General features: G+C 34.5%; 2 protein-coding genes across 2 annotated transcripts in view; one reads left to right on the forward strand and one right to left on the reverse strand.

Annotated features, from left to right (window-relative positions):
* Window positions 1–2992, forward strand: part of LOC107613515 (isocitrate dehydrogenase [NADP]) — a 4885-nt gene extending 1893 nt beyond the window's left edge. The window contains exons 4-15 of the mRNA XM_016315553.2: window positions 416–453; window positions 547–624; window positions 715–768; window positions 849–950; window positions 1129–1220; window positions 1321–1424; window positions 1548–1616; window positions 1701–1816; window positions 1972–2006; window positions 2107–2249; window positions 2380–2502; window positions 2606–2992. Of these exons, the coding sequence (XP_016171039.1) occupies window positions 416–453; window positions 547–624; window positions 715–768; window positions 849–950; window positions 1129–1220; window positions 1321–1424; window positions 1548–1616; window positions 1701–1816; window positions 1972–2006; window positions 2107–2249; window positions 2380–2502; window positions 2606–2699 (1048 nt within the window). The 3' untranslated portion in view covers window positions 2700–2992. The remainder of the gene's footprint in view (window positions 1–415; window positions 454–546; window positions 625–714; window positions 769–848; window positions 951–1128; window positions 1221–1320; window positions 1425–1547; window positions 1617–1700; window positions 1817–1971; window positions 2007–2106; window positions 2250–2379; window positions 2503–2605) is intronic.
* LOC107611382 (serine/threonine-protein kinase RHS3) lies at window positions 3611–7154 on the reverse strand. Its single transcript, XM_021109658.1, has 4 exons — window positions 6851–7154; window positions 6216–6289; window positions 5265–6058; window positions 3611–4583 (listed from the first exon to the last, which is right to left on the reverse strand). Exons 2-4 carry the CDS (start codon window positions 6231–6233, stop codon window positions 3692–3694), a joined length of 1704 nt encoding a protein of 567 aa, XP_020965317.1. The 5' UTR covers window positions 6234–6289; window positions 6851–7154; the 3' UTR covers window positions 3611–3691.

Raw genomic sequence — 9778 nt, forward strand, 5'->3', positions numbered from 1 at the left:
TTTATTTCATTTGTTTCTCTCTTTATTGTTAAGCTCAACGACTGCAGTACTTCTAATAGGAAAATCCAATTCATATCTTTCTGTGATCAGATAAAGACTGTAAACACAACATTGTAAAACACTGAATTTTGTAATGAAGCAAGGCTAGGAGTAACAGAAGAATGCAAAATAATAGAAAGATGAGATTATATATTCAGAAAAGAGAATTATGGGTTCTGAATATATGTGATCGTGTACTTGTGTTCTAAATAATATAAACTTAAATAAACTCAACTTACATTTTAAATGGCCTCCTATGTCAAATCGCAGGAAAAATAAGATGCTTTCATTGTTTCTGTTTTTAATGTTAAACAAATTTCTCTTAATCTCTGAGGCCCCTGAATATCATCCTGAAATTCTTTCTCTTCTTTTACAGGTATAATGTAGCAATCAAATGTGCAACTATAACTCCTGGTATTCGTTATTGTTCCAAGTGGAATTATGCACATCTTTCTTGCTGAGAATTTGATAACTAAAATTAACTTGTGAAGAGTTTCTTTCTCTTAGACGAAGCTCGTGTCAAGGAGTTCAACTTAAAGCAAATGTGGAGAAGTCCAAATGGAACAATCCGAAACATTTTAAATGGTAGTTGAACTTTCTAATGGTTTGGTAACTTGTTTCTTGTTCTGAGTATATTAGTTGCTATCCTGGATTCATTTAATCTCTTTCCTACAGGTACGGTTTTTAGAGAGCCAATCATCTGTAAAAACATTCCGCGTCTTGTTTCAGGTTCTTAAAACTAAAACTTTTGTGACAAATGAGTTTAGTCTGTAATATCAAGTGGGGATTCTTATCTTGCTATTGTTTAGGCTGGACAAAGCCAATATGCATTGGAAGGCATGCTTTTGGAGACCAATATCGGGCAACTGATATTGTTGTAAAGGGCCCAGGAAAGCTGAAACTGATGTTCGGTAAATTCCCTATACAGTTAATTGTTTTTTGTACACAACTACTCTAGATGTACAATCGTGATGAAGTTGCAAAAAGTTTATCAGGCTTGAGATTTGATTAGTGGAATTTCCTAACAGATCAACGTGCTAAATGTCTAAAATTAAGGCATCTTATGAAGTCAAATTGTGCATTTTACAGTACCCAATGGACATGGAGAACATAAAGATTTAGAAGTCTATAATTTTACTGGTGCTGGAGGTGTAGCTTTGTCAATGTATAATACTGATGAGGTTTGCATTTGGGTGATGCTTCCTTTTGTCATCTTTGTTAAAAAGAATTTATGAATGTTGCTTTAATACTATTGGTATGGTGTATTTGATTTGGAAATAGTCCATCCGAGCTTTTGCTGAGGCATCGATGAACATTGCGCACCAGAAAAAATGGCCACTCTATCTTAGCACTAAAAATACCATTTTAAAAAAATATGATGGAAGGTATGGCAACATATTTGTGGTTCATATGCCTTTATATTATTTCTCTGTTATTCTAATTGAGATCTATTTTAATTGTAGTTAACTGAACTCTCAATCACATTTTTACTCTTTGCTTTTGTGAAGATTCAAGGACATTTTTCAGGAAGTTTTTGACACTCAATGGAGGCACAAGTTCAAAGAGGCTGGGATATGGTTAGATAAGTTGTTTCTCATGCTAGTCAATAATCAAAGCAATCTATGTTATTATATTGCTAATTTATATGGCTCATTTCGTAGGTATGAACATCGTCTCATAGATGATATGGTTGCCTATGCTCTTAAAAGTGATGGAGGGTATGTATGGGCCTGCAAGAATTATGATGGGGATGTGCAGAGTGATTTCTTGGCTCAAGGTGGATATCATATTCTTTTGTGATCTTCAAGCAGATTTTAGTTCGTGATAGCTTTGTTGCTTGTAATAAAACTGGTTGCACACAAGGATTTAGAAAATTCTTCACTAGACTTGCTTGTGTTTAATGTGATCTGAACAAATTTTTCCATTGAACAGGATTTGGTTCTCTTGGCTTGATGACATCAGTGCTGGTATTGCTTTCCTAATCTTTTTCAGTCTCTCTCTGTCATTTTTTCTTTTGCATGTATTTCCAGCATGGATTTTGCTTTAAGAAGCTACATTTTGTGACAGGTTTGCCCAGATGGGAAAACCATTGAAGCTGAGGCAGCACATGGCACTGTTACCCGTCATTACCGGGTTCATCAGAAGGGAGGTGAAACCAGCACAAACAGTATAGCATCAATTTTTGCCTGGTCTCGAGGTCTTGCGCATAGGTAAATGTCGAAATCCATCCAAATAAATTTTCCTTGTACTAAATTCATCAAAATTAATATCCCCACCTGTACTCCAAAAGAAAGAAATTATACTTCGTGAATAGAAGACTAAGAGATTTAACTTTTCCAGGGCAAAGTTGGATGGAAATGCTAGATTGTTGGACTTTACAGAGAAACTGGAAGCAGCTTGCATTGAAACAGTGGAATTGGGAAAGATGACAAAGGATCTTGCACTTCTTGTCCATGGGCCTAAGTAATTTCTGGCACTGGGACACTTCATTTTCTTTTCTTTTCTTTTTTTTTTTCTAATAAAATAAAATGTTTGACATATTTAAATTACTTCCTTTTCTTTGTAGGGTTACTAGGTCTCACTATCTAAATACTGAAGAGTTCATTGATGCAGTAGCTGAGGAGCTGAAAACTAGATTATCTATGCAGGCAAAGCTATAAAGGTGAAGATTTATTAGGGCTATGTGATCTCCAATAAGTTTTTACCTACAAATAAGTTTACCTTATTTATGGCTAATGCCTTTTCCAATTTCATTTATACTGGTGCCTACAAATATCACTAAAATATAGCTCAGTTTGTTTGGAAAGTCAAATAATTCAGGGAGTATAATGTGTGGTGGTGCATCAAGTTCAAGCGAAACTATTGTATCATGAATAATCTCTTTCAAAAATTTAGATAGAGACGAATAAATAAATTTTTTTTTAATCTCAGTAACAAGTATTATCTTGCGTTAGCTTTAAGCAGCTTCATGCAATTTAATGAACTTACAACTACGATTACTTCCTCTCATCTCTCACGAGCCTTGTGCTTTAGCAATAAACCACTTCTGATTTGGCTAGCCAGTAAACCTCCAACTTTTCTGATTGCTTCAATTTTCTTTTTTTGAGTAAATGTTAGCGACTGATTTGGGAGTTTATTTTTAATACATAAGAGACAGAGAGAGGATGTCTCGAATATTATCCCCAAATCAACCATAACGGGGTACAAGTGAAAACCTTAATTGGAAAGTGGATCTCAAACTATCCCAAGACCAAGAGATTATCTCAACAAACGATCAAATAATGGGATTATTTAATACTAATTCTCAACTACTGAGCTCCAACTAACGCACTAACTAACCCTTATTAATGGTAACTAATTCATATAATAATGGGATTCTAAGAGACCCATACTCTCAAGAATGATCTCATGTATTGCAATCTTTACATTGTTAAGTATTCAAGCTATAGACAGTTGAAACTTGAAACACATACTCAGGTTTTTTCATACAATATTAATCTTTTAGGGACACTTATAAAAAATCAATTTACATGAACTTGTGTACAGTTGTTTGCTTGAGAGGTGTCTTTAATTTTACTTTAGGGGTAAGAGGACATTTTGTACAGAACTTTTATCAAAGAAGTAAATTTATATCCGAGTAGGATTGTTACTGCTAAAAATACTCAAAATCTACATATGAAGAATCAGTAGCACTGTTGTTCTTTTTATTACTAGCAACATTATCTGCCACCTTCTTCTCAGATGCCGGTGCCGGTGCTGGTGGTGGTGTGTCTTTGCTAGCATACTTTGAGAAGTCAATAGGGTCCGGTATATGAGGAGGCACGGCACTTCTAACTAGAGCCCAGTTCACTCCCTCAAAAAATGGGTGCTGCTTTATCTCTGTGGCACCCCTTTTATATGCAATTCTGTTCTGAGGTTCCTTCACCAACAATCCTTTTATAAGGTCTCGCGCTACCTGACTAACCTGTGGATTTTCCGGGAACCTCAATGGCTGGCCAACAACATTGTAAAGTGTGGCCTTATATCCTTGGCCTTTAAAAGGGGTTGTTCCATGCAACAGCTCATACAAGAATATCCCAAAAGTCCACCAATCTACTGCACTACCATGACCTTCTCCTTTGATAATCTCAGGTGCTAGATATTCATGGGTCCCTACAAATGACATCGAGCGCACATTGGTCGGCTCTGCCATCAGTTCAGGCAGGCGGTTTCCACCCACCAATAGGCCGAAATCTGATTTTGCCTTCCTGTTCTTCTTTGAAGGCAAAATGCGTGGGAAGAAGGTTGATGTTGCACTACTTTGTGATGCTTGTTCATCACCTACTGTGCTGCCAGAGTCGCCGCTACTACTACCATTGTTTGCGTGTGCAGATGAAGACTTGACAAGCGTAGGATTGACCGAACAGCGAAGTGATAAGTCGAAATCCGAGAGCATGATATGGCCTTCATCTCTGACTAAAAGATTTTCTGGCTTTAAATCTCTATATACAATGCCAAGCATGTGCAGATACTCAAGAGCTAACAGAACCTCTGAAGCATAAAACCTATATAACAAGAATCAAATTTGAACGTAGAATTCTTAATTGGTTTACAAAAGTGAAAAAATTATGGGTAAATGGTACATAAATATCAATCATTGACTTATTGTCAATGGAAAATGGCTTTAACTATGTTTCTTTAAAGAAATTTAATTACAAATGATCAAGTTCAATTTAGATAAGAAAATGTAAGGGCAACCATAGTTGATCAAATTGTATCAAGTTGCAGTTTATTTGGAATTCTTTACAGAACCATATGCAGAAACTTGGAAAAGCGGTAAGTAGAGGAAGTGCAGAATTCAGATTCCAATGAGATTCCTATGATAAACGATTTTATATGGAAATATGGGAACCCCTATTTCATATGATAAATGACAAACAAATGAAGTAAATTTAATTTATTGCTAATTATATTGACTGGTTCTAAGCATAATTACATGAATTCACCAAGTAAGTAGCGCACCACGTACTAATTGGCGCGTAACGGGTACTAGTTCATTTGCCTACTGAAATGTTATATGTATATTTTTAATATAAATATTTTACCAGTTTCCCTAGTGGAACGTATAGGGTTCCATGTAACTATGGTTTAAATAGCTTTTGAGCACGAACTAAATGTGCTCTAGGAATATGCAAGAATTTCTTATGGAAAAAGAAAAGGTAAAAATGACATAGTAGGTCACTAACCTTGCAGCCTCTTCAGTGAAACACTTGTTAGGTTGCTTCTGTCTAAGAGAATGGAGATCACCTCCACTACAGAACTCCATGACCAAACAGTAAAATTTATCTGTTTCGAAATAAGAATATAATGTGGGCAAGAAGGGGTGATCTAGAAGTCCAAGAATCTCTCTCTCTGTCTGTGCTCTCAGAAGCTTGTTTCTGCTAATAAGTGCAGCCTTGTCCATTACTTTCATGGCAAAGTAGGTCTTACTTCCTTTAAGTTCCGCGAGATATACGCTTCCGATATCTCCATAACCAATACGCTTGAGAAGCCTGAAATTGCTAAGATTTAGAGGGCCTGCCTTGGTAGCCAAGTTAATTGCTTCCCATCTACAATCGCCACCGGTATGTGGTCTGAGGGGTGTGCTGGTGCTCTCTAAACTATTGCTGCGCGAGCTAGAGTTGCTCGATGCACCTTGGTACACTCCCCTCGAAGAAGTCGCCGGCGGCCGCCCTGGTGAGGTAACTGCAACATCATAAATTGAGTTTGTCTTGGCGCGTGGACTATGGCGTTGAGTGCCGGGTTCAGCAACATTTTTTGTTATTGATGCTAATCTCTGAGGTCTAGATTTACTTTTCGCATTGTTTTTAGAAACCTCTTCCATATGTGCAGCTTCGGTTGTTGAATTGTTGGTTGCACTGCCATCTTTTGCTGCTTGATTCACCCTTATAATAGGATGAGTTGGTGAATTGTTTCTTGAATTTTCAGAACTATGACCACCAGGATCTGACTTAAGAAGCTCTCCTAAGTTATGCTTCCTCTGCCATTGATGAATGAAACACAAGTTTTAGCTCAGTCCTTTACAATGATAGATAAGTTTTCCCACAAAATGGTTACCGAAGCATTCATTCATCTTAGATTTTTTCTTCAGAAACCATGCATATATGAATGAGTACATAGTATGATTTAACTCTTACCCCAGGTGAGTCAGGCATATTGATAGGCTTTGATGCAATCAATGAGCAACACAATAACGCCCCTTGAGGAATTTCTGCCAAAACCACATGAAAATAAGTTTCCGAAGAGGAGAACGTGACATATTTAAAAAGTATAAAACAACAAAATTTTAAATATTTGATGTTTATTTTAAAAAACAAGTTTAGTAAGTTCTCCACCAAAATAAAAGGCATTATAGAATTGGTCAAGAAAAATTAACATGGTATAATGAGCCAATTATTTTAACAGAAGAAAATACTTGTAGGTCGTGCCATATATAAGAAACTAAAAGCATTCATTTCTCGCTTATTGCCCTAAATTAAAAAGAAAGTAACATTTATGCTTAATCTTAAATTTTGGTTTAGTTTTATTTTATTTCTTCTTGAGAGTATGTGACAAAATCAGTGAAGAAAACAAAGCTCGAGTGTTGAACATGCATGACCCCGTAATGCAAACGTTGTGAGCACAAAAGAAGGAAAATCCAAATTCATGGTATCCACGTCATGGAACTTGATGAAGACAAATATGGTCAAAGTCAGAATGCACATATAATACAATAATCATTGTTAATAAAACCAAAGAATTATTATTGAATCAATGAACAAGAGAAGATTACCCTTTAGGAAAATAAGATTTCAGGGAATTGAGTACACAATCCTGAAAGTCAGAAATGGCATGAATGCTGATAACTCCTCAGGGTATCTGAGAGTTATCAAGAACTAAAGGTAATAGCATTTTTACCCAGCATGGTTAACGGAAATATAACAACTTTTCCTTTGAAAAAGGGGAACAAAAAAGAGAGAAGAAATGTATGGGAGAACAAAAAAAAGATTGTTTTGGTCGTTAGGAAGAAAATGACATGTGGGAAATGGAAATGAGCTGGTTCTTAATTGGGACCATCACAAAAACACTAAGATATAATGAGAGGAAATTGTGGAACAAAAGGGTAGAAGATAGAAACTGCATAACCACAATTAGGAATAGACCATCTTAGTTAGTTATATATAGAAAGATTAAATGGCAAAACAAAACTATGGAGATTATTATTCCAATGTGATCATATTAAAAGAAGAAAATGCTCTCACATGAAAGAAGAGAAATGGTCTCACAACTATGAAGCCGAAATGATAGGCGTCATATTCTCATATGAAAAATGGAAAATGGTGGTTTAACTGCTTTCCCTATCCTCTCTGCCCACTCCAGCATTGTCCTTAAAATTGACATTTTTTTTTAACATTTTATAATCAGGTTATGTCTGTCACCACCATTGCTTAACTTCCACCTAAGAAAATAATTTAGTAACTCCATTAAATATAAAATGGAGTTCCACTTATACCGTCTAATAGTTTTGTACGCTGAGATTTTATCAATCTAATTCACATTATATTATCTTTATGATAAAGACATTAAACATTAATAGATATATAATATAAGAGAAAGTCTAGGGACAAGTAGATTTTGTGGTTTTTAGCCATCAATTAGTCATCAATGATGTTTTTAATGGTGTGAGATTACATCTAATGGTATAGAATCATTCAATTTCCTTTTGATAGTTAAGTGCTGACCAAAATTTAACAAAAATGCTAACCCCTAACACTCCTCTAAATATAATATTTTATATATTTTTTTTTTGAAGTAAAAGCTCAATATGGAGCAAAAGAATTAAGAGAGACTAATAACTCAAAACACAAATCAACCCCAGTCATCTTCGATATAGTCATCAACAACCAAAAAGTTCACCACCACATCGGAAAACAAAAAGGACATGTTTATATTTTTCACCACACTTGAGCCTTGACTATTGAAGATTCTAGCATTCTGTTCTAGCCAAATTGTCCAGATAACAGCGAAGAAATCAATCAACCACATCTTCCTCTCATTCTTCCTTGCTGAGATATTCGTTCAACTTTTGAAATGTTGCTTTAGAATACTTGGCATATCCATATCCTTCCAAGAGCGAACAGCCAAGCACACCATACCTGCCAAGTAACCTCACAACCAACAAAGAAGTGAAAAGCAGACTCCACCGACTTACAACATAAGGCGCATAAATTATCATTTTGGTTAACTACACCTAATCTACACAGTCTTTCTTTAGTATTCACCCTCCCCACCAACACAAACCAAGAAAATAACTCAATCCTTGGTGGAACAAAATCCCTCCAAATAGCACGAGTGAAACTGTAGCTTGTGATTTTCTCCGGAAGAACTGCTTCCTGCAACACCTGCACAAACGAGTTAGTTGAATAAATACCAAATTTATCAAATTTTCAGACCACATTGTCCTCTCTCTCAGTTGTAAGCTTAACTGACTGTAGCACCTCATAAAGTTGGTTTACTAATTCCAACTCCCATTGAAATAACTCTCTCCTCCATTGGAAACTCCATATCTACTCTAATCCATCCCAAAACCCACAATTCCCTATAACAGAACCTTTAAAGTTTGAGATTGAGAAGAGTCTTGGAAACAACACTTCTAAGGCACCACTAGGTAACCAGATATCCTCCCAGAATCAGATCGTTCTGCCATTTCCTACATTCATAGACAAGCCTCTGATCACCTTTTCTCTGGCTTATGGCTCTTTGATTTGAAGCTAACAAATATCCTTCCAAGAACTCCTCTTGTAGGAATAGGCTGACCACACAGCATCTCAAACGGATTTATATTATTACAAAAACAAACTACTTTTTTCCATAAAAAGATAATCTTCTTTTCATAATATTTCATATTTATTTGGGAAGTTTTAAAATTATATTTTACGTTAAAATAAATTGGGATGATAAATGATCACGATGCTTTCGAATTTTACTAAAGTTTATATTGATCCAAATGGAGAAATGATTCAATTTATTAATTGGATTTTTTTTACATACAAAATTTTTCGATAGTATAAATTATTAAGACTTAAAGTTTTAGTGTAAGCTAATCCTTTACCACAAACATATTTTTTTTGGTTGAATTTTACCCAATCTCCCTTAAATAATATGTAAATTATTTTTCATGATGTAAAATATTTTAATTGAATATTTATTTTTAATTTATGTTAGAAATAAGAGACTAAATTAAAGGAAGAATTTGTGTATTATTGAGTGTAATCAAGTTGTCTATTCAAGTTGTCTTAAAATAATATAATATAAAAGGATATTTATAAGTACTAAAAGAATCATAATAATAAAAACGTAATATCCTATAATAAATATTCAGATATACTAAATAATACTAATTAATTATATTTAATCCTAATTATATTCTAACAATTTAAGTTAATTTAACCTAATAAAAATTAACATTTTAATTAAAATAAGATCATTTTATAATTAAATAATTTTTTAAAATAAATAATTATATAATTTTTTTAAATATTAAAATCTAAATTTATTTATTTTTTACCAAATCATTGTGACTTTCTCGAAAGGGTACAGAATGGAGCGGGAAGTGAGGGAGTTTTTGACAACAGCATATGGAGATTGCATTGAAACATTGTACATGCAGGAGGTGTAGCACCCATACCATCAGTTCCTCTTCGCTCAAATTCTATTTCGA

The sequence above is a fragment of the Arachis ipaensis genome, chromosome B08, assembly GCF_000816755.2.
Source record: "Arachis ipaensis cultivar K30076 chromosome B08, Araip1.1, whole genome shotgun sequence".
Taxonomy (NCBI): Eukaryota; Viridiplantae; Streptophyta; class Magnoliopsida; order Fabales; family Fabaceae; genus Arachis; species Arachis ipaensis.